The sequence below is a fragment of the Mustela nivalis genome, assembly GCF_964662115.1.
Source record: "Mustela nivalis genome assembly, chromosome: X".
NCBI classification, from domain to species: domain Eukaryota; kingdom Metazoa; phylum Chordata; class Mammalia; order Carnivora; family Mustelidae; genus Mustela; species Mustela nivalis.
The window spans coordinates 127,278,034-127,301,794 of NC_139040.1; the positions used below are offsets into that span (position 1 = coordinate 127,278,034).

The window sequence follows — 23,761 nt, forward strand, 5'->3', positions numbered from 1 at the left end:
GCTCCGGGTCGCTCAAAGCTTGCCCTGGAGCTCAGACCCTACCAGACTCACCTGCCAAGACCCCTCTGCTTGGACGGTTTCCAGCCGCGGCCCGGGGTGACCGCAAAGCAGGAATGCGTGCAAACGTGCCCCCGCTGCAGAGCCCTCGGCCGTGGCTGGGCTGCGTCCCCCCCCCCCCCCCCCGCACTGGGCGCTCGTTCCCACGGCCCCGTCCACCAGAGCGACCCTGGAGGGACGCACGTGACTTGTTTCCCTGGGAAAACGCAGAATCTGGTCTCGGTATGTCTGTGTGTGTCAACCTGGGCCTGCGGGTCCACCCCGCAAGAGCAAGAAAGCACACCCACCACGTTCTCTAATATCAAAATAGAGCAATTTATTCAAGACACTGAGTATGATCGGTTGATTCTCTCTGGAAACAAAGGAGCTACGACGCACAAGGTGACTCTTCTCAGCGCGTGAGGGTGAGTGGGCCGGAGGACAGGACGGGGCGGAGGCGATGGGACAGGGTCGAGAGAACACGCAGACAGGGGACCGCGTCTGGCTGTACGTCTGACACAGACAATAAAAACCGCAGAAGCCAGAATTCAAAACCTCAGTGAGCGGCGGAAGGAACATTTCTGCATTTGACAAGAAACACGATTTAAAAAAGGAAAAGAAAAAGGTGGAGGCAGAAGGTTAAAAATAACCACAAAGCAGACCCTTACATCTGACAAAGTGCACTTCACGTGGCTCCGTGATCTCGGTTCAGAAAGACAACACAAGCGTCACGTCCCCGGTGCCGTGTGGGGTCGGCGGCTGGATGCCTGGTCCCGGCTGGCCCTCCCGGCCCCCGCCGCAGGGCAGCATCTCCTCGCTGGATGGGCCTGCGGAACGCGCTCTTGGTCACTCGAAACCCAACCGCGGATCCCGGGCCGCACCGCCGTGTCACCGTGATCGCAGAATCCAGGTTCCCTCTGGTCCCAGGCACGGAAGCATTTCCCCGCGGTCAGCGCCGTCAGCAAGGGCCCACAGTGTGTTCTCCCACGGGCCATCCCGCGAGGACGGAGGGGCTCCACTGGCTTTTGGGCCACAGGGCGAGTGTGGGAGGGTCGTCGCGCCGAGGGCGGGGCTGGACGGCAGGGGCCGTGTGCTCACGGTCGGTCCCTGTTCAGACCGTGGGGAGCGCCTGTGCCGTGGCGGCTCGGGGCAGCCGGGGATGCAGGCGGTTGGCCTCCGTCCTCTCCCGCTTCATTGCTTCCTGCACACAGGGGTCAAGCCGGTGTCGTGCGAGGTCTTGTAGCCCTTGGCTCTTACATCCTGGTTTCCAAGTGACTGAGTGTCCTCGGGAGGCTTATGCCCAGGCTCCCGACATCTCTGTGAAGATTGCCTAGTGAACCCCTGCTTCCAGGATGTCCTGACCAAGGGGCTTCCCTTAACCACTTACTCTCTGTGCAGGTGACACTGGAACTTGCACAGGGAGTCAAGACGGTGTTGGCCTGGACCCCCAGCGAACCGCGTCCCAAACCCAGGGACACCTTGGGGCCAGCAAGTCCTTGTCTGCCCTCTCCAAGGAGGGGAGTGAGGACCGCACGGGGCTCGGACCCCTGGGCTAAGCACTGCGGCACCAGAGCCTGCATGAAATCCCCACATCGTCCACAGAGCACTTTCTAGGTCTTGTGGTCTTTGTAGCTGGGCCCGGCGCGTTCTAAGTTGCGCAGGGAGCCCCGGCCCGCCCTGCCCGTGGGTTTCAACTGCGTGGGTGGGTGCCACCCTCTGACGGACATCCCGTGTCGCTGCTGGGACACGCGCCCCAGTGGACCCCTGCCCCCAGGCCTGGCCAACTTCCTTCCTGTGCCCGCCAGGGAGCAGGTGGCGAAGAGCCTTCTGTTCCACGCCTTCCCTGCTGCTCACTTAAAAACTAGGTCCGTGTCCGGTTATGACAAGAGCACAAAGGTCACCTGATCCAATGAAAGGAAACTCCTCTAGGAACACAAAGCCATGTTTAATTTTTTAAAAACAGTAAAAAGATTCATTAAAAAAAAAAAATCTTTCTCCTATTCTCCTGCGAGAGAAAGAAATTATGAAGACAGCAGAAATTATTAGTGATGTTTCTACCTATGTAATTCACCTCCGGGACCGAACATCTGCCTTCCCTGTTCGTTTCTGTCACTGGGAGACCAGGGGAGATCCTGGAGCCTTTTATGTCCGCGTGGCAAGGACGGGCCACCCCGCTCTGGGTGTCTGTAGCGCCGCCCACGAGCTGCCGAGGGGACACTGAGCCCAGCTGCAAGCTGTGGTGGCGTCTTCGATGCCACCTGGTTTGGGGACTGTTTCTTGGGGTCAGAGCGCACTGCCGTCCCGCACTCCCGCCGGCTTCGGGGGCCCCGTGCCCGGACCAGAAGGCGCTGGGCTCGCTCGCTCTCGGGCGGCAGGGCGAGCTCGCGACCCCCGCGCAGGACCGACCTTTCCCACCCACGCTCCTCACCACCGTTCACAAAGCTGAAGGGAAAGGAAAAAGCGACCTCAGACCCTGCCTGTGTCTTCCTAGAATTTGTTTAAAATATGAATCACACAAAGCTCTCTATGTCTGATGGCCATTTTTAGGATTTTAAAATTGTTTTAACATAAAAATATTTTTTTTTTTCCAAAAATACTCCGGACTCTCTCTCGTATAAGTATTTTTTTTCTCCTGTAAAAAGTCCCCCTGCCCCGCCTGCTTACATAAAGCACTTAGTACGCGCCGAAAGTGCCCTTGAGACCGAAGATCCGAAGCAACTGTGAGAAAGGGTCAGAGAGAGAGTGAGCGAGGGGCGGGGGGCGGGGTGCGGGACAGCCGCCCGTCCAGGATTCCGGCGCGGCGTCCACCACGCGGCCCGTGGAGGGCGGACGGCGCACCCAGAGCACACGGAGCCGGGCGAGGGGGGCGGGGGTGGGGGCGGACAACGGGAAAGAAGCAACAAACCAGAAACAGTTTCCATCTCAGACCGAAGGCCCTCAGACGACAGGATTCCAGCCAATAGAAAAACCACCGGACAAAGAAGATTCTCGAAAATAGAAAGTGTTGGGATTACAAAGTCGCGCATTTCATCAGTACAAACTGGTCTTTGAACATCCTGCGTGAGAACTGTAGTGTCCAAATTGTCAGGGAAAAACCCGCCACGTGGGGGAGAGTCCCCTACCCCCCTTTTGGTTTGTCACAGCATTTTTCTCGTTTTTCCTTTTTTTGGCACAGCTTTTTTTTTTTTCTTTTCCTTTCTGCCCCCTCCTTCTCTCCTCTCGGCCATCAGAGCCTGTTCCGGATGGAAACCAAACCACGCGCCGTTGAGCTGGTGGCTTCGTGCTTCCCAGGCTGAGTGCTGTGGGTGGAAAGTGTCCGTCCGTCCCCCCTGTGTATGTTTCTGTCTTAAACTTCTTGATGAAGGTTACAAAAAAGTAGAGACTCCCGTGGGCAGGGATGAGCTGATTTCCAAGGACACCCTAATGCGAGTCAAGTCTGTCCAGCTTCGGAGCGGGTAGACTGTGTCTGGCGAGCGGCTGCGACCTCACACGTTCACTGCTGGTCCGTGAGATTTCTTTTCTGAAATAGTTTGTGTTTACTTCCGAAGATCTAAAACACACACCTATAAAGGAACCAGGAAGTGCCTGTTATTTTCACAGACAACACTGGGATGCCTTTTGAGCCCTTGGACCAAATGTGGCCCGTCACCTGTGTTTTATGAATAAAGTTTTATCGGCACACAGTCACGAAGATTCAGAGAACCTGGAGTAGGAGGCTAATGTCTGCGCACGTGACCGACCAATCCCCAGCAAACAGCACTGCACGGAAACGCCAGGTCAAGGGCTGGGAACAAATGACGGTAGACACTTATGTAACGGGGTAGATGAGAAGCCTGAGCACACGCGTGCTGGGAGCAGTGGGGGCCCACGCTGACACTCGGAAAGCCTGCTGCCCTGCTGCCCCCCTGCCTCGGAGATGAGGTGCAGGAATGACTCAAAAAGCGAGCCATCTCACGGGATCAGAATAGGACCACTGGGAGCCGGGAGACCTGGGGAAGGAAAGGCCATGCCTGTACCACCCCAGGGCCCAGGGCGGGGGCACCAGTATGGAACTGAGGCAGGAGCAAGTTTCTCAGCTTCAGCACCCGTGCCACGGAGGGCCGGCCACTTCCCTTCTTGGGGCCACCTGGCACCGTAGGAGGCTTCGCAGCATACCACCCCCCAAAGGAGGGACAACCACAAATGCCTCGGACGTTGCTCCACAGCTGAGAACCTCCAATTTCCCCGAGAATGTGAACCAGAGTGACCCCCCGGGAGGGAGGAGGAGTCTGTCGTGGTCACACGGGGCCCGCCCTGTGGGGTCCAGCCCAGAAGCTTCCTTCACCGCAGACACATTCTTTCCACACCCGCCGTGGGCCAGGCCCCCCGATCACAGCCCCCAGACTCTGCAGGCAGCTGTCCACCACCCAGCCTTTCCTTTTCCCACGCTCGCCCCGCCCCGCCCCCAAGCCGCGGGGGCCGCTTACAGAGCCGTCGGACGCGCTGGCGCCCACTTTGTCCCCGCGAGCGTTCCAGCACACCTCGAAGATGCCGCCGGTGCCTCGGTAGCTGTGCACGAGACTCCCACTCTGCAAAGCAAAGCCGCCGTTACTAGCAGATACGTGTGCGCGGTGCATGGACGCGCCAGCACGAGCCACTGCTCCGGGCGGGCCCCCGGGACGCTGGGTCATCACGCGCAGCCGGTCCCTCGAGTTTCCAGACACACACAAGTTCCGACGCTTTTCAGGGAACTTTCTGGTGGCTGCAGATCCCGCCTCTCAGACTTCCTACCTCTGGAGTCTACATGATGTATAGGGGCCCTGGCCTAGCCACGGCAGGCTGTGCGACCCTGGCGCCCCTCCACGCCCGTGACCAACGGTGCCACATAGATGGGGGCCGCTGTTCCTGGGAGACGGGAACCAGCAAAGGACACGTCAACAGTGTTCCAGGTTTGTTCTGTTTAGAGGGGACCCATCTCATGGAGAATTAAAATGAGCTTTAAAATGTCTCAAAGTGGGCGCCTGGGTGGCTCAGGTCAGGATCCCAGGGTCCTGGGATGGCACCCCGCACTGGGCTCCCTACTCAGTTGGGAGCCTGCTTCTCCCTCTGCCCCTCCCCCCACTACTCTCTCTCTCTCCCCATCTCTTTCTCTGAAACAGAACTCTGAGCGGGGGTGCCTGCCTGGCTCAGCCGGTAGACAATATAACCGCTGACCATGGGGTCGGAAGTTCAAGCTCTACAGTGGGTGGAGAATTTAATTAAAACAATAAATGGAGGCGCCTGGGTGCTTCAAGTCTATTCAGCCTCTGCCTCCGGCTCAGGTCATGATCTCAGGGTCCACCCAGTGGGGAGTCTGCTTCTCCCTCTCCGTCTGTCTTCCCCCACCACTTCGGCTCTCTTGCTCACTCTCTTTACCTCTCGTTCTCAAAAAAAAAAAAAAAAAAATATTAGACTAATAAAATCTTTACAAAAATAAAATGTCTCCAGGAGTGTTGTGATTTATACAAAGGGGAGGATCGGCTCTGCCGAGTTTCTGACAGCAGACAGCACCTTACAACCGATGTCCCTTTACAGATCCGTCCAGCAGGACTTCCAGGAACTGTTTCATGAAGGGGCTCTGGCGTGCCGTCCCTGGGACGTGTCCTCCAGGAGGCCTATCCAAGGGTGTGAGGCTTGGCTTGGCGTCAGGCTGGGTCCACAAAGGGCCCACTGTCGCCTCTCTTTCCGCAAGAGGGTGCGGCTTACATAAGGCAGTCCCTGGGAAGCCTGGGGTCTCAGTGGACCCCTGCACCCTTATACTCGTTACCTTGCCCCATCCACCAGCACCTCCTCCTGCCCCAAGGGGGAGGGACAGGGACTTGAGACACCTGAATGTCAGCAGAGCACAAGGGAAGCAAGAAAGTAGGTCACACAAAAAGGGGAGCAAGGAAGCCATCTGATCCATCCTGAATTCCGACAAAATGGATCGCAGGCTCTTTTCAAGGACTCCCACCATACCACCGTCTCCCCCCTCCATCAGGAGAACCAAGAGCTAACTGCCCAAGACAGTACTCTGTACTCAGCTAGTTCCTGTCCCTTCTCGTCTCCATGTTCAGGTCTCTGCTGTCCTCAGGTATGGCCAGAGAAACCTATAGTGGCTACATTTAATCAAATCCCGTCTCCTTTCCATTCTGAGAACAGGACAGCCCGTTACTGGCCTATGCTCTGCTGCCCAAACGTAACGGCAGGAGCACCGCTCACTGGCGTCCTTCATTTGCTCCGGGAGCCATGGGACATGGTGCGGTGCAGGGGAGGTCAGGGCTGGCCTCGGCCCAGTGGCTGGCTCCTGGAACCTCGGGTGGGGGCGCCCCTTTACCCCCCAACCTCCGCACCCGCAGGGCCACATCTCTGCATCTGCCTGTGCCCTAGACAAGGATGAGGTGGGTAGTGTTTCATGCCGGGAAGATGAACACGTAGAAGATGGGGGGAACCCTTGGGGAGAAGACCCACAGCCCCCACGGAGCACAGGACAGGTAGCCTGGAGCCAGGGCTCTGCCCGCAGACGGAAGGTTGCCTCCACACCTCTTCTGAGGCAACTCATCCTTACTAAGCACCTACTTCCGGGTCCCAGCCTGGGTCCTCGGAAACGCTGTTGGGGCCCTCCCTTCGGCAAGCACTGGTTCCAGGAATCAGGGGGGTTACCTGAGTATTCCAGATGTGCACACACTTGTCAAAGGAGCCACTGGCCAGGTACTTGCCGTCGGGGCTGAAGGCCACACTGTAGACGGGCTCCTGGTGCTTGGTCAGCGTGTGGGTGCACACCCCCCGCTCCACGTCCCACAGCCGCACCGTGGAGTCAAACGAAGCACTGCAGGCGGGAGACAGCATGTCACCGCGGGGACACCTGGCGGGCTTTCCGCCTCCCTGAGACATCCGACAGGGAGCACAGGCTCCCCTTTCAAGTTCTTATGGTCTGGAGACAACAAACGGGCATGATTCCTCCAAAATGTGTCGGACGTGTTGGAAACAAGGCCACGGTTCTCAAACACACCTCTCTTCCCTCCCTCCCGTCCCGGGCTGTTCCTGGGGACACACGCGGACCCCCACATGAATTTCGCACTGCGTTTCCTACCGATACGAATGATAATAGCTCCACAGCGCAATTACCGCACTTTCTAAAATGCTCTCGTAATTTGAAACATAACATCTATTGTCAGCAATTAAAATGACACCCATCGTTTGGAAAAAGGGCAAATGGCATAGAACTCAATCCACCAGGAATGAAGTAACTGTCACATCCAAATATGGGATCCCACGGCCACGGGCTGCAGATCTGGGCATTTTCCACCGCGAAAGAACAACACAGGCCACGGCTGTTCCCTGGCATTCTGTCTCTCCGCAGGTACGTTCCCGCCTACCTGTTCACGAAAAGGACCCTTTATGCTGGTCACAGGTACCATGTAACATGGAAGTACCTTCCGGGCCATCCAAACCGATGGCGGTGTGTTCTTTCGCACACGCATTTAGGACACTGACCAGAAATGAAGGAATTATGGCTGTCGTGTTCTTGTGGTCCTAGGATCTCCGCGGATGTAGGACTCCCTTCCAGGACTTTCTAAGCAATGGTCCTGGGTCAAGCACTTGCAGCAAATGAGTCTTCACTGCTTGGCGCGGCTGCGCACCCCACTGCTACGTCACAGATGTGTACCTTCTCCCTGACTGCCACCCGTTGCCTGTGCCCACAGCTCCCCGCCCCACCACTGCCCGAGCAAGCCCTGCAGGTCCTGGAACATCCCCACCAAGTCTCCTCTCTCCCACACGGCTTCCGACTGTGTTCTCCACACGCCCCGTGACCCTGGCATTAAGTCTCAGAATCTCTTCAGTTCGCCTTCTAAATGCTCCTTGGAAAACACAGCACCTAGAGGTCAACGTTCCCTCCCGCCTCTCCAGCGAGCCCCAGTTCTGGCCTGACTGGCCATGCCACTCCTCCCGGTGCTGCGGCCCTAGGCCTTCACTCTATGGGGCTGGTCCGGTCTGGCCGGAGCTGGGGAGCCTTGTGTCCTCGCTCCCAGTGCTTGCCTCCTGCTGCTGGAAGGGGAACCAAGTAAGTGCGCCTGGTGTCCACACCAAGCTCCGTTTCCTTGCTCTGTCTTTAACAAGCACCTTCACCAAAGCCCAGTGATATCCGCGCCTCCTGCCAGCCTCATGGTTCAGACGATTCCTACCTCAAGTTAAGTGTCACCTATGTTCTGGACACTTTCAAAGCGAGCTCACCATGTCCCTTAGCTTGGAAGGGCATGCACAAATTGGCCGTACGCCTCAGCGAAATCTCCCGTTCTCTCTGCATACGACTGGCTCTCACTGGCCCCGTGGCCGGCTCCGCCCCGTGAGCAAGCCTGCGTTTAGGAATGGCACCGGGGGCTGGGGGCCGGCGATCCCTTACCTTGCTAGCATGATGTTGGAATTTGGGTTGCTGGTGGCGGGCCCGGTGGGACTCCACTTGATGGTGTAGATCTCTTTGCTGTGAGCCTGGAGGTCATGGACGCACGTGTCCTGCTTCATACTCCAGATCTAGGAAATGGGGAGGGACCGTGTGAGCAAACGCCGACTCTCCGGCCAGGGGCCACTGGCCATCACTCACACCACGGGCTCCTGCGACATGGGCGTGGAAGGGAAGGCGTGTCAGCAGGACCCTCAACTCATCAACAGGAGTTAGCCGCAGGCCAGTGATGTCCAGTTAGAAACAGGGACAGAGCACAGAGGCAGAAAAAGGGCCGGAACAGAGTCATCTTCGGAAAAGCAGGGAACGCGAGCTCTGCATTGAGTGTGTGTGGCTGCTGCGGATCAGACACCCGCCCTCTCGGACCACGTTACCTTTAACGTCATATCGTCGGAGCAGGACGCCAGCAGCATTCCGGAAGGGTCCCACTTGATGGCATTGACCTCGTTCTGAAAGAGCCAAGGGTTTGAGAAAGGCGTGTGAGCCGGTTCCACGGCCTTCCAGCAGGGGGCAGCAGCGTCTCGTCAGTGCTACAAGGAGCCTGCATCTAGGCCAGGTCTCAAAGGACGCCACTGGAAACCCCGCACTTGCTGCTTTTCCCGTTAGCTTCCATTCTCTCACTCTGCCTTCCACGTTTACATACGAGCACAGCCAAAGGCACCTCACCTACGTTTCTCTAAGACAAGAAAGTCACTCCCAGGGAGTCGATGAATCCACATTCAATCCACGGCAGTGCAGAAAACGAGTAAGACTGTGGTTATTCTAAACGGAACTTGGAAAATCGCTTTCCTACATGCTTTCATTTTTTTTTTTTTTCAAGATTTTATTTATTTTTGGGGTGCCTGGGTGGCTCAGTGGGTTAAAGGCCTCTGCCTTCAGCTCAGGTGATGATCTCAGGGTCCTGGGATCGAGCCCCACATCGGGCTCTCTGCTCTGTGGGGAGCCTGCTTCCCCCTCTCTCTCTGCCTGCTGCTCTGCCTACTTGTGATCTCTGTGTGTCAAATAAATAAATCTTAAAAAAAAAAAAAGATTTTATTTGACACAGAGAGAGAGATCACAAGTAGGCAGAGCAGCAGGCACACAGAGAGGGAAGCAAGCTCCTCCCTGAGCAGGGAGCCCAACACGGGTTTCAGATCCCAGGACCCTGAGATGACCTGAGCCGAAGGCAGAGGCTTAACTCCCTGAACTACCCAGGCACACCCCCTGCACCCTTTAAATACCACGGCTACCTCCTGTCTGAATCCATTGCAAGACCCCTCTCTTTGTGCTGGGGTTGCGGGTGGTGGAAGGCAAAGGTTGAAGATCTCAGACCCACGGGAGGGTTTAATCCAGGGTGAAGGCAGGATCGAAATGCACCGGGGTAACTGTTAGGACTACACCTGCAAACAAAATCCCTGAGGGAGGGGGGCTAGAAATCCCGAGCAAACAGCAAGTAACCAGATGCCACACCCAGCACGGGTAGTAAGTGCCAGCAAGCAGCTGCCGTGTGCTGTCGGGGACAGAAAGGACAGAGGCTGCAAACAGCCTTCCCGTACTGGGGACCGGATGACCACGAGGCGGAATCCTGCAGGATGCCGGCCCAGGCCCCCTGAGGCACGGGTGTTTCTAAAGGAACCGCGGGGCCTCAGTATGGAGGTGGCGGTGCGGCGCCGGCCTGGAGCGGGCACACGGCGAGCGCTGGTGGGAGCAAGGCCGCGGCTCTCGCGGCTCTCCAGCAGCATCGCCACAGCCCATGTAGGGTCCTGCCCACGTGTGTCACCCCAGCCTGGCAAGTGCCTGATTTCAGACCCACGATTACTAATTTCCCACTCTGAAGTACTCTGATTTGGATAAATTTTCTGGTCATATTACTTGTTAAGGACACTAAGCTCGGAACGGCATGACGTGGAGCAGGGACAGGCCATGTCTGTTCCACGCAGTACGGACCGTGGACGGCCTGGGAAAAATGGAGGACGCACGCCCGGAGGCCCAGGAGCAGCCTACCGGCTGGGCTAACGGACAGCGGAGCCGCTGGACCAGAGACGGGCGTGCGTGCGTGTGCGTGTGTGCTCGCACGTATGCACGAGAACGTACATGCCGGACCCCACCAGAACCCGGGGCCCAAGGCAGGCCCTGCCCTGGGGATGGGCTCAGCCAGCACAGGCAGCCTCGGGGGCTCTGGCCACAGCCACTGAGGACACCCTCTGGATTCATCTCCGTGCCCAGAAGTGCAGAGCCCGGCCCACAGACTGTCCCCAGCTAGACCCATCGAGGGGGGCACCAGCTCCTCCCGCAGTGGCGTTTTCTGTGCACTTCCGCAACCCAAGCCACGATTCCCAGGAGACGCCCAGGGATGGCTCACGCCCAGGGATGTACCACGTGGTCTCGGGAGGAGAAACTACATTAGCTGTGTCTCGTGTGAGATGGTGAGCGGCGAGAAGCCCCATTTAAACATGTTATGGGGGTGAGTCCTCCCAGGGACACCTGGAAGCCGCGAAGACGTCTACTCAAAGTTTGGAGAGAGTGTAGCGTCAGGGGAGAGAGGAAGACACAGAAAACATGAAGAAGGGGCATCGGTTTAGAGACCCGAGATGGTAACGGGCCTGCTGAGGCCTGTGCTCCGGAAGCAGGGGCCTAGGGGACAGCTGCTGGAAGAGGGGGTCTGCGGAAATGAGCTGGTGCTGAGGATGGCGGTGTTTGTCCGGCAGGTCTCCCAGGAGGGTGGGGGTGGGGGTGGTTCCGAGCCTCCAGGGATCCGGCTGTGCCCCTACACCGAGGCATCCGATGAGCCTCGGAGCTTCCTGGATCCGGGGCGGGTACTTCCCACATTTAGGAAAAGTGGCCATGAACGCTTCATACGATGTTTGTGTTCTCCCTCTCTCCACTGCACGGATCCGCTTCGTACGGCCCACCGGTCACGAAGCCTTTCTGAGAGTCTGCCCGGGCTTCCAGCCGTTCTGTCCACCAGCTCATGGCTGTGGTCCCCGCCGTGTCCCACCTGCTGCGGAGCCCCTCCCCGAGATGTCCCTTTCAGACCCCTACTCCTCAGTTCTCACATGCCCACTGGGCTGTCTGTTAAGAAGACAGTTTTCCCTTCTCTGCCAGTGCTCCCCAGCCGCTCGCCCACTACAGGCACGGTCTTCACTGCAGCCACTTTAAAAAGTCCTCTCGGCAGAGTCGAGCCCCTGCCTCATCTCAGGGTCGGTCCTGGGGCTGCTGCCTGCCCACAGCGGGATGAATCCAGCCCCCTGCAGTGCCGCAAGGCGGCCTCTCGGGAAGCGGGGGCCCGTGGCCAGAAGTGACACTCACCGTGTGTCCTTGGAAGGTTTTGACGGGGCGGTCGCAGCCGAGTCTGCAGACGTGAATGCACATGTCAGTGCTGCAGGAGGCGAAGGTCGTGTTGTTCTGCCAGTCCACGTCCAGGGCGGGCGCTGCGGGGCAGGGGACAGGGGGACACCTGCGTTGACCACGGGTGCGCACAGCTCAGCTGACTGAAAACCACCAGCAGCGGAGTCAAGAAGCCTCGGCTGTTAACACGATACGGCAATGTGCCCAGAGCGCGAAGACCTCTCCGTGCACGTCTGGGACACCAGGCAGGTGCTCTGGGAGACACCTCGACAACTTCCGTGCCCTGTGGCCTCCAGAGTCTCTGGAGCCCCAACACGGGGAGAGAGGGTTCAGGAGAACGTGCACTGCCTGCTCTTAGACCTTGCTGCTTCCAGAAATATCCCTGTGGTGGGCTGATGGGATTTGTCGTAGACGGGAAGAGGGGACAATGAGATCAAAAACCTTTCCGACCCTATGTTTGAGAGATCCTGATTTTTAAACATCTCCTGCAACCCATTAAGGCAGCCCACGGTTCCCGGCACACTCCCTGGGCGGGCACAGCGGAAGGAAGGAAGCGATCCCGCGTGGTCCGAGGGATGAGGCCCCGAGCCGGACAGAGAGCTGGGGCCGCGGTGGCTCCTGCCCACAGCGCACCCGCGCCTCCCGAGTTCCTGGGCCGCCCTCTGCATTCAGGGCATGGCAACCCACGCCCGTGGGAACGGGACCAATGGGGGGCACTTCTGGGAGTGTCCAGCACGTGCTCGTAAAGATGAGCACCCGTTAACCCTTGCCGTCCGGAGAGGGGACCCTCTGTACGGGTGGCTGGTCCCCCTGTGAGTGGGCCCCGGCCGCCAAGACCCCCGGGGCTCCCGGGATGATCTTGCCGTTCAGCACGGGTAAGCGACAGGAAGCAAAGCGAAGCGCTCTGGGGTCCACGTGCCCTCCGCCCCCACAAGGCTTCCAGGCTGCCTGCGTCTGCAGCCGACCTACTACTGCTGAATTGCAGAAAGGAAGAAAGAAACCCACAGAAACTCACCGGAATGAAAAGGAAACTGTTGTTTGGCTTCTCCTGTGTGGGCGTCCCAAATGATGGTTGTCTGTGCTCCGCAAACAGAAAGACAGAAGTCAGGAACTATTCTTTTTTTTTTTTTTTTTTTAAAGATTTATTTATTTGACAGAGAGAAATCACAAGTAGACAGAGAGGCAGCCAGAGAGAGAGAGAGAGAGAAGCAAGCTCCCTGCTGAGCAGAGAGCTCGATGCGGGACCCGATCCCAGGACCCTGAGATCATGACCTGAGCCGAAGGCAGCGGCTTAATCCACTGAGCTACCCAGGCGCCCCAGTCAGGAACTATTCTTCACAGAAAGATTTCTCTAGAAAGATCTAACATACAAGAACGGACTGTGAACAGCCCCCCTTCCTTCTAAATCAGCACTGACCAAGAGAGACAATGTGAGCCACAAAAGTCATTTTTAATTTTCTCAAAATTACATTAATGAAAAATAGAAAAAGGGGCGCCTGGGCGGCTCAGCTGCTTAAGCGTCTGATTCCGAGTGTCGGCTCAGGTCAGGATCTTGGGCTCTGCACTCAGCAGGAAACCTGTTTGAAGATTCTCTCTCTCCCTCTGCCCCTCCCCTCATCGATACATGCTCTTGCCCCCCCAATAAATAAATCTTTCCTTTTTTTTAAGATTTTATTTATTTGACACAGAGAGAGAGAGAGAGATCACAAGTAGGCAGAGAGGCAGGCAGAGACAGGGGGGAAGCAGGCTTCCCGCTGAGCAGAGAGCCCAATGCAGGGCTCGATCCCAGGACCCTGGGATCATGACATGAGCCGAAGGCAGAGGTTTAACCCACTGAGCCACCCAGGCGCCCCAAATAAGTAAGTCTTAAATGGAAAAAGAAATCATTAAAATTGATTTTAACAATATAGTTTAGTTCAATGTGGCCAAAATACCATTCCAACACGGAATCGGTACGTGGACATTAGTGAGTTATCTGGCGTCCTGTCTCTGGTCTAGATTTTTGGGATCCAGTGTGCGGTTTACGCTACACAGTCCGGATGGTTACATTTTACGAACCCAACAGCCGTGTGTGCTGGTGACTAGTTTTGGAAAACCACCCAACTGGTGGGGTTCTCCCTCCCCCGCAAGACGGAGTCCTGCTGAAAAACCTGCAACAAAGCACCTCAAGACAGCTTTCTAGCACTTTGAAACGCGGGCCTAGAGAAACCGTTCACTGGGACACCGGCCCTGACCATCAGCCCTGCAAAGTGAACACGACATACACCGGAGCAGTGTGTCACACTGGGCTCGGCCAGCGACGCACCACTCTATATACAGAGATGGAGAAAAAGCGACCTCCACCTTGCAAAGCGAAGTAAACCCTGAAGCCTTAGGAACTCACTGATGGCAGAAAGGGAAGCAACGAGACACAGCTCAGTGACCACCACCGGAATTAGGTCCTTTTTTTTTCTTCTTCAGGATTTTGAGAGAGAGCATGAGACAGAGGGAGAAGCGGACTCGCCACTGAGCAAGGAGCCCAGTATGGGGCTCGATCCCAGGACCTGAGCTGAAGGCAGACGCTTAACGACCGAGCTACCCAAGCGCCCCGCAGGAATGACGTCTTCATTAGCTGGAAATCGTCCCCCTCCCTGTCCACAGCACTTAAAATTGTGCTGTAAGAAGAACTGCTTATGTTTTCTATCACCCGCAGATGAAATCCTCAGAGCACCAACCATCATTGAAAACCAGTTCTCTAAGTCTCGGGGTCAGCTTTAAACCAATCAACTTCTTCTTCTTTTTTTTTTTTTTTAAAGATTTTATTTATTTCTTTATTTTTAAAGCATTTTATGTATTTTATTTGACAGACAGAGGTCACAAGTAGGCAGAGAGGCAGGCAGAGAGAGAGGAGGAAACAGGCTCCCTGCGGAGCAGAGAGCCTGATGCGGGGCTCGATCCCTGGACCCTGGGATCATCACCTGAGCCGAAGGCAGAGGCTTTAACCCACTGAGCCACCCAAGCGCCCCTAAAGATTTTATTTTTAAGTCAACTCTACACCCAATGTGGGGCTCGAACTCACAACCTCGAGATCAAGAGTCTCACGCCCCACCGGCTGAGCCAGCCCGGCGCCCACAGACCAATAAACTTTGTCTGTTGTATGGTGGAATGTCCCACTCTTCCTGTAGCTGCTCACAAATGTGGCAATGGAGAGAATCCATCAATTCGCTCGGTACTTCTCTCTGAGACAATGTCACGCACTGTAGCACTAACCCCATCTCCTGACTAGTGTTTCCATTCAATATACAACATCAAGCACACGAAGCCTTTTAAGGATGGGATGTAGCCTCCCACCACCACTCCCAGGTTAACCACGGAGTGACGGCTGATGCCAGCATCTCTGTCCGTGGCCCTTCCTCCCTAGGTCTTCCTTTCGAGAACATTCTTACTATTCCCGCTGTGGGTGATGCACAAGCGCAAAGAGTGCAGGGCCCACAGACTAAGTACGTTCCCAAATGTGCATTTTCACTGGCCGCCCAGCTCACCGCCTCGTAGAGTCACAACTGAGAGCAAGGTGGAAAATCAGATACAGAATATAAAAAAAGAGTCCTAGCACCAGCATGAGGCTACCAAGAATTGTTTACGAGGGTGTGGAGGTCAAGAGGCAGAAGTAACCGCTGTCGAGGGCCCACACCCTGAACCCGAGTGTCCATGGGCAAATGAGAGAGCGCAGGTGTCTGTGAAGCGGGGCTACCAGCATGGGGGCTCTCAGGAGCTCCGAGGGGGCCACCGTGTACAGTGACATGCTGGGAAGGGCCAGCGATCGTTTGCACGATCACTTCAACAACACGGTCAGCAGGGGGACCAGCCACAGACCCGACAACCGTGAGTCGGGGGGGGGGCACCCGAACTAGCCCAGCTCACAGACGATCGGATGGGAATTCCAGGACAGTGTGTGTTTCAAGCACGACCCTCAGCTTGTTTCAACATTAGCCATAAGGCGGCCAGGTGTGAACGGAAAGTTTCCTGGCTTCGAGAGCAAGCGAGAGCACGACGGTGCTCTTTGCGGACCTAGACCTACACCCAGTCTGGGGTCGGCACACGCCGTCTGTCACTGGCCGGGGAGGACAGACTACAGCCCAGCCCGTGTGGACAGGTGGCGGCTACTACTGTCTGTTCACAGCAGCACCCGGAGGCACACCCAGCAGCGTCAACCGGTTTCCAAACGACCCCGACGTCAGCAGGAAAACGTGAAGTGCTCTGGAAGCCACACGCTAGTCCAGTCCTCAGACCTGGTCGACAGCTGTAGGAACACTTCTGTTCCCCTTTGGCTTTGTTTCTTGTGAATACTTTTCCAAAAAGAGAACCTCCAGTCCCCGCGGAGTCCCGGGAATGACGCACCCCCTTCCGTCCCCGGTCTTGGGGAGTCCTGATTCCTGGCAACTGAGAAGCAGGCCCAGAGAGCGCGGCCCGCACTCAGAGCCAGACGACGCTGCTACCTGCTGACTCCTTGCCCGCCCGTGGCTTCTGGAGGCCCCTGGCTGCTCACAGCCACTCGGACCTGGTCCTGTCACATCCACCCGGGAGCCCTGCCCAAGCCCTGTGTCTGTCCCGAGCGTGCCCTGGTGTGGGCGGGCCCGCTTTCCTCCAGCTCTCAGAGAAGCCTGCAGCCCACGACGGGCAGTCACAACTCATTGAATCAGGGAAAAAGAAGGCAGGCGAGAGAAAACGGTTTGTGTTTTCCACACTGCTCAGTGGGGGAAAGGTTTGTGTCCCGGGCGTCCACACCACTTTCCTTCTCAAGCACTGGATACAGCCAACTGGGGGATGTCCCCTTTCCGTCACTGGAGGACATACCTCAAAGCAAGGGGGGAGGGGCTGCGCACAGAGGTCTGTGGAACAGCATGATACGCGCCGAGTACCCTAACCCTAACCCAAACCACACAAACCAACCTGAAAGCAGCTCTTCTGCCTTACTAAGAAGAAGCAGAAGGCCTGAGAATTAAACACAAAAACAAAAAACCCCAGGATGTTATTCAGAGATTAGAAACACATCAGCAGCTACGGATCAGAGAGCCTTTTTTAGCCCTATCTTGAGCGAATACTCACTTTGTCTACACCAGCGCTCAGAATGTAATTCCCTTTCCTGTTCCACTTCAAAGCGAAGATGGGGCCTTTATGTTGCCCTAAGGTGCTGGCCAGGTTGCCTGCGAGGCAAAGGAACAACAAACAGGTAGACTTCGCGGTCCGGGCCTGCTCGCGTCCCATTCCCGCACGCCCGTCTTCTCCCAGGGCGCCACGAGGCTCGGCTTACCGTCTTCGGTCCATATTCTCGCAAAGCCGTCGTAGGAACCCGTGGCCAACAGCGTCCCGTCGCTCTGCAGGCCAGAAACACACATGCCGCACAGCTCAGTACACGCAAAGCCGGCCTCTCCCCCTGCCCCAGGGCTAGAACCGTCTCGCACCCGTCACTGGCTGCCGGTGACGACGAGCGGCCCCCTGGCACGACCTCAGCCTGCGCGGCTCTGGCCGGACACCGCGCCGCGTCCACCCGGTGACACCCATCCACGCGCCACCCTGAGCGGCCCAGGGAGACGTGGCGAGACTGGAGAAAGCTGTTGGAAACGCGTGTGCACACACACGGGTTTGGGATGCAGGGAGAACGCACAGAAGTTCCAGAGAGCTGTGGGCTTCCCGCATGTAGATGCGTGTGATGCCCAGGGCAGGAGCAGCGGGCCAGACGGTCCCCCTTCCCGGGCTGCACGGCACCTCTCGCCAGCAGAGCGGGCTCCCCTGGGGAACCAGCAGGCTCACCGCGCCCAGGGAGGCCCGCTGAGCACCCCGCTCGCTCCTGCCCAGTGCAGCCTTGCTAGCCGCCCTCGGCAACGTGAGAGCAGCCCCGGGGTGGGGGGCTCGCAGGCAGCATGGCCGCGGCCTGTGTTCACGCCCTGCGGGGCCCTGCTGAGACATGGGCCGGGTCAGAGCTGTGGACGCGTCCAGGCAGCAGCAGGTGCTTACGTTCCAGTCCAGCGAGGTCACATCTTTGTTGCTCGGGACGTCGTGTCCTCCTTCCCGTATGCAGTGCCGCAGCACAAGCTGCGTGGAGCCCCCGTTGCTGTTCTCATTAAGGTTCCATATTCTCGCCGTCGAGTCTCCGGATCTGTAGGAGGAGAACGCACAGCATTCAGCTTCTGGTTCAGGCCCGGACAGCGCCTGCCAGACTGGGCTGCCTGAGTCCGGCCTGAGTCGGGTATCTCTGGCATGTGGCTCCATGTCTTCTTAATCCCGCTCACTGGCTGGCTTTTTTGCCTCATCATTTTTGTTCCTCTTTGTTATTTTGCTTTTTTTCCAGTAGGCTCCACGCCCAGCGTGGCTTCGAACTCACACCCCTGTGATCAAGCGTCGTCAGTGCTACTGACAGAGTCAGCCGGGCGCCCCTCCGCAATTTCAAACATCTTTGCGTTGCTCCCCACCCCGTGGAGGACACAGCACGCAGCAAGGACTTCCTCACGACCTGGGAAGGAGCGCAGCACCCAGGGCCCGAGGCTGCGGTCGCCACCCGTGAGAGGGAGAAAGGAGAGAACAGCCCAACCCCAGGGCACCCCCGTCCCTTACCCTGAAGCGAGGAGATCGCTGACAGGGTTCCAGGCACAGATGAACACCTCCGACTCGTGGCCCCGGAGGACTGTGGCTTTGTTGGGCGGGATCTCAACGTCCCCGTCTATTTCCATTGGTTTCGAATGATTATCTGTCACAGGAAACAAGAAAAGGCATGTGGCTAACGGCTACAGAAAAGAAACTTCCCAGCATTCTTGGGGCACCTGAGTGTTAGAGACACCTTCTTTTTATGATTTTATTTTACTTTATTTAAATTCACTTACTCAACGGAGAGTACGTTACCAGTCTCAGGTGTGCTCAATAAACCGTCAGTGGCGTGTACCGCCCAGTGACCTCTCATCGCGTGCCCTCCTTAATGCCCAGCCCTCCAGCTCCCTTTCCAGAACCCTGTTTGTCTCTGAGAGTTAAGGGTCTCTCACGGGTTTTCTCCCTCACCAGCGACTTCCCATTCAGTGTTCCCTCCCTCCCCCATGATCCTCTGTACGGTTTCTTACAGTCCACGTGAGTGAGACCAGGTCATTGTCCTGCGCCGAGGGACACACCTTCTTTCTATGTACTAGGTAACACGACCTCTGACAGACCGTAACAGTATCACGATTTCTGTGCAATTCAGTAAATGTATTACGTTTATTTCACCAGTCTCCAAACCCGACAGACAAAAACAAAGTTATTTACTCTGCATAAGCAGGGCCACGCTAAGGTCTGACGAACACCACCACGAGATGGGGAGGGATGACCGGAGAGATGGGTCAAGCCCGAAGGCTGCCGTTCTCCAGAAAGGATGAGACATTTTATCCGAGAGCACCTGTCTGAGGGATCATCTCTTCATCTGTGATGCTCCCACGGGGAAAGACCGTCGCCTTTCCAGAGCGTCCACCGTCCTGCACCCACCGCCTGTCCGCAGACAACCTCAGGTTCTTGGGACTGAAGTGCTGGGGCTTTTTCCTGGTTGGAGCCACCTCTGTATCAGACCAGAGCTGCCACGCCTTCTAGCCGGACAAGCCCAGCCTACAGGACTCCTGGGTTCTGGGTTCTGAATGCCCAGGCAGGCCCAGTGACCCTGGAGACAAGCATGCTAAACGCCCCCCTCAAAAGTACTGTCCTGGAAGGCAGCTGTTTTTCTCCCATGTGGCAGGACACAGAAGATTTCTGAAGGTCAGGATGAACGGTCACTTACAACACCACAGTCTGGCCTCAGCCGGACTTGCAGCCAGATGACGGCAAACGGTAGGTGGCCCTGGCTTCAGGAAACAAAGGGAAAGCGAGGACGATGTGCCCGGGAGGAGGGCCGGCGGGGCCTCAGGTATGCCCCCTGGAGACCGACAGGCCGGCCACCAGCACCCGTGTAATGGAGGCTGTGTGAGTGGGAGCGAGCTCTAAGGTGTTATCTGCCTCTGTGCAGCTACGGCCTGTGAAACTCTCTTTTCTTTTTTTAAGGAGGCTCCTTGCCCAGCGTGGAGCCCAGCGCAGGACGTGAACTCACAGTCCCGGGATCACAAGTCAGATGGCTCAACAACGGAGGCACCCAGGTGCCCCAAGCATTAAGATCCGCCCCCAACGCACTGTCCCACTAGATTTTTCTCAAGATTTAAAAGAAATCCATACAATTTAAAAGCTTGCAAAATTTCTATCTGGGCAAACATACAGACATCTTGAAGCTCACCAATTAGAAACTCGTTTCAGTGACGGAAGACTAACAAAACAATAACCCTCAGTTTCCTCCAGCTTCGTTCCTGAAACCCTGAAGGCTGCGTCCCCGAGGGCCAGGCACTAAACGACCTGCGGCACGAACCGCACGCTGTCGTATTCCTGCCCCGCCCTGCCGTTTGGGACCGCGTCCCAGTGAGGATGGGGCTGCGGGTGCGAAGTCCTTCCACTCCTGCGCTAGACTCGTGGCCCTAAGTTCCGCTTGTTCCCATCTGCGCTACAGCCGCTCTGGGCTCTCCTTCTGATGCCTGGTGTACTTCTGTAGCTCACGGAAATCCGTCACCCTGTGACCGTGGACGGGAACCTGCCACAGGGCTTGACTGCAAGCAGCAGCTTCCTCTGAGACGGGGGCCAGCGAGGCACAGGGGTGCACGCCACACCTGCACACACAGAACATGCACATGCATATACACACAGCTGCAGGACACACACGTACTACATGGACACACAGCTGCGTGACACACACATATTGCACATGCACACACACACACAACACACGGGCATGCTCTGAACTCAGACCCCGAAGCGCTCTTCGAGTTTATAAGCCACGTGACAGAGTAGACTCAGGCGCTCCGATCGGCCATGTCCTTTAGGGCAACTACCCAACAGAGACAAGGGCCTGGCATTTTGGGAGGACCGCGCAGGGCCACATCTGCTGTCTGGGGCCCGCTGCCCTCTCTAGAACCATGAGCTTGACTAGCACAGCAAGTGCTGGCCCGACACGTTCAACACGGAAGGCTGGACAGAGGACCGGGGCCTCCACAAACGAAACCATCCGATGTCAAACAGTAATCACACGGCGCTTCTCGCTGTCACACAGAACAAGTTCTCTGAGCTGCATGACCTTCTAGAATCGAGGATATGTGCACCAAGACCGTTACGTCTAAGGATTTCCATGAGAACAGAGCCTGTGCAGCTCTTCCGAGCCCACACGATGCCAACACCAGGCCTGAGAGCCGCAGGAGCAGAGCTGGGAGAGAAACTGCCAGAAGCTCACGCCTGCGCAGAGCTCCACACGTACTTATTGCATGTGCTCCGTTCTCCTCGCCGTTCACGGTGGCCTCTCCGTTCTTTGGTGGGTGCTGCTGCGCCACCGCCGCCGGGGCTGCCGTGGCCGCTGCCGTGGCCGCCGCCGCCGCCGCCGCCGCACTGGCCTGCTGCTGCTGGGCGAGCTTCTCCCGGAAAGCCTGCTGCCGCGTCTGCACCACGTCCGGCATCACAGCGTCGATCAGGGACAGGGACTCTATGGGCCGGCCGTCGAACACCGTGCCATCCTGGGGAGTGAGACAGAGAGGGCAGCCATCAGCCCCTCGCGCTCCGGCCCAGCATGGTGGGACCCAGAGCGGTGCCCAGGGAGTCCGGGCAGGTGAGGTGCACGGGGAAGGGGGTGATCGGGGACACGGCACGACCTCGTACAGGGCCCAGGCCGCCCGGCTGCGAAGAATCGTCTGGCCCCCACAAGTGGAGAAGCTGTGGCCGGACACCATGGTGAGTACAGGAGTCTGTGAAGAGCCACGCTCTTCTGAGGGAGATGCAGCTCTCTGGGAGCCTCAAGGCCGAATCAGAGATTTCGGTACTGTTCGGGTTGGATCCCTAGTACACCTGTCCATCTGACTTATGAAATATTTATCTGCTGTCACTGGGCTCAGAGTGTTGACTAAAGATAGCTGTGGTACTCGGGCGACAGCACTGTCTAGTTCCCACGCATGTTTTTTCAACCTGTTTTGATTTTTGGGCTTCTATCTGCAAGAAAAAATTCCCATACCCACTTAAAAACCCAGGAGGCAATTTTCGTCTGTGAAATTGCTCCAAATACTAGAACCGGACAAGAAGTAGTGCTTCTGGGTTGTGGTTGCTGAAAGTGCAAATACATTTTAGCATATTCTGAACTCGAATGACCTCGGAAATTAGGAAAAAGTGAACCACCTGAGTCTCCGCTAGACGCAATCCAAAGGACACTTGGCCCCAGCTGACGTCTGGCCACCATACAATCGTACGATGTTACATCTGAAAACAGTATTACACTTGAAAACAAGAAAACCAGGAAAGCCTAGAAAACGTCTAAACAAGGAGCCGGTCACCCCATCAGCCACCCTCATACTTCAGTTCCGGTCACGGTGTGGCCAACATTGACCCAGCGGTCAGCATGCTTCCGTGTCACCTTCTTCAGAGTCACACCTCACATGCACAAAGACTTGGTAAACAGTAGTAACTACCCAGGGTAAAGACAACACCTGGTAATTTAAACTCTGAAAGCAGAATGCCCCACGGTTCAGCGACTGCAAGCCCACGTCACCAACGAGACGCCTTTTTATTCTCCTCCCGGCACGCCAGAATGTGGAGCGCAGGAAGAGAAGCCAGTGGGGCTTCCCGACACACTGAAGACATGGAAACTGGTGGGCAAACGCATCTAGTTGCGGCCTCGCGTGATCTGAGAGCTCACTAGGGGTCTCTGGGGTCACACGCTCCTAGCCCCCCCAAAAACTTCTTTTTGTGGGAAAAAGAGACCAGTCGGGGCCTCAAGGGGCCAGTGGAACACCACCTCTGGACACCCATTCTGGGGAGGAAGGAGGAGAGGGCCACGGTCAGGGAAGAATGTGCGCAGGACAGGCAGAAATTTGGGGATTTCCAAAGATGTGGGTTTCTGGAAATGGATGGATGAACACAGGTGATGGGGCACAGGACAGATTACTTTGTTCTTTTGGAAAGCTAAAGAGAAGGCAGAGTAAGACAGGCTTGTAAAGAGGAAGTCCATTCAAGGAGAGGGAGCGGGAAAGGGATCCAGCGGATCGGCCACAGGTGGTGTGGCCGTGGCTGGTTTCCAGGCTGTCCCACGGTCCCCAGGCTCTGCAGGCTGGGGCTGGGGCCAGGCCACCGCCCGGGAGCGCACGTACCTCATTGATGCTGATCTCGGCCTCCACATACTGCAGTCCCTTCTGCAGGATGGAGATGAGGGCAGCCGGCGGCACCAGCGTCCCGTTGATGTTGGACTGGCTGATGTGGCTCTCGATACCGAACGTGAATGCCGAGTGGGAAAAACCTGCAGCGAGAGAGAGCAAGGAGCAAAGGGCTTCGTGAGGCCTGAAATGAAGGGTTGCGGGAGGCGCAGCCATGGAGATCCAAAGGTGGCTCCGCTGATCTCAGATGCTCCTGATTAGCTGGGGGAGGAGGGTAAGGGTTGGGGGCCGCAGGCCTGGCTGCAGGATGCTCCAGGCATGGGGTGAAGCGAAGATAACGGGCAGGGGGCTGGGAAGAGACACAGAGGCCCAAGGCCCGTATGCAGGGGACGAAGACACAGCTTTGGAGGCCGAACCGTTTTGGTGTTATGAACAGCAAAATGCAGCACAGTTTGCCCTGCAGAAATGTTTTTTTACTTTTTGCTTTTTTGTTTTCTGAGTATTTTATTTATTTGATAGAAAGAGAAAGAGAGCACAAGAGTAGGGGTAACGTCAGAGGGAGAAGCAGCCTCCCCGCTAAGCAGGGAACCAGACACGGGGCTCGGTCTCAGGACCCTGGGGTCAGGACCTGAGCTCAGGGCAGGCGCTTTACCAACTGCGCTACCCAAGTGCCCCGGAAAAATGTTTCTGTTGCAAAAACGCAACTCTGGGCTTTCTCCCACTGTTGCCATTACTCCTTGCA

The 23,761-nt window shown here is 56.8% G+C and overlaps 1 protein-coding gene across 2 annotated transcripts in view; it reads right to left on the minus strand.

Annotated features, from left to right (window-relative positions):
- Window positions 1-353: 353 nt before the first annotated feature.
- The window catches only part of TBL1X (transducin beta like 1 X-linked), a 203,226-nt gene continuing 179,818 nt past the window's right edge, over window positions 354-23,761 (minus strand). For both annotated transcript variants that reach the window (XM_082717129.1, XM_082717128.1), the window contains exons 5-17: window positions 23,017-23,162; window positions 21,144-21,396; window positions 18,413-18,545; window positions 17,816-17,957; window positions 17,112-17,175; window positions 16,907-17,004; window positions 12,837-12,897; window positions 11,783-11,904; window positions 8,869-8,943; window positions 8,438-8,565; window positions 6,697-6,862; window positions 4,503-4,604; window positions 354-3,599 (exon numbers count right to left, since the gene is read on the minus strand). In XM_082717129.1, the coding sequence (XP_082573255.1) occupies window positions 3,573-3,599; window positions 4,503-4,604; window positions 6,697-6,862; window positions 8,438-8,565; window positions 8,869-8,943; window positions 11,783-11,904; window positions 12,837-12,897; window positions 16,907-17,004; window positions 17,112-17,175; window positions 17,816-17,957; window positions 18,413-18,545; window positions 21,144-21,396; window positions 23,017-23,162 (1,517 nt within the window). In that variant the 3' untranslated portion in view covers window positions 354-3,572. The remainder of the gene's footprint in view (window positions 3,600-4,502; window positions 4,605-6,696; window positions 6,863-8,437; window positions 8,566-8,868; window positions 8,944-11,782; window positions 11,905-12,836; window positions 12,898-16,906; window positions 17,005-17,111; window positions 17,176-17,815; window positions 17,958-18,412; window positions 18,546-21,143; window positions 21,397-23,016; window positions 23,163-23,761) is intronic.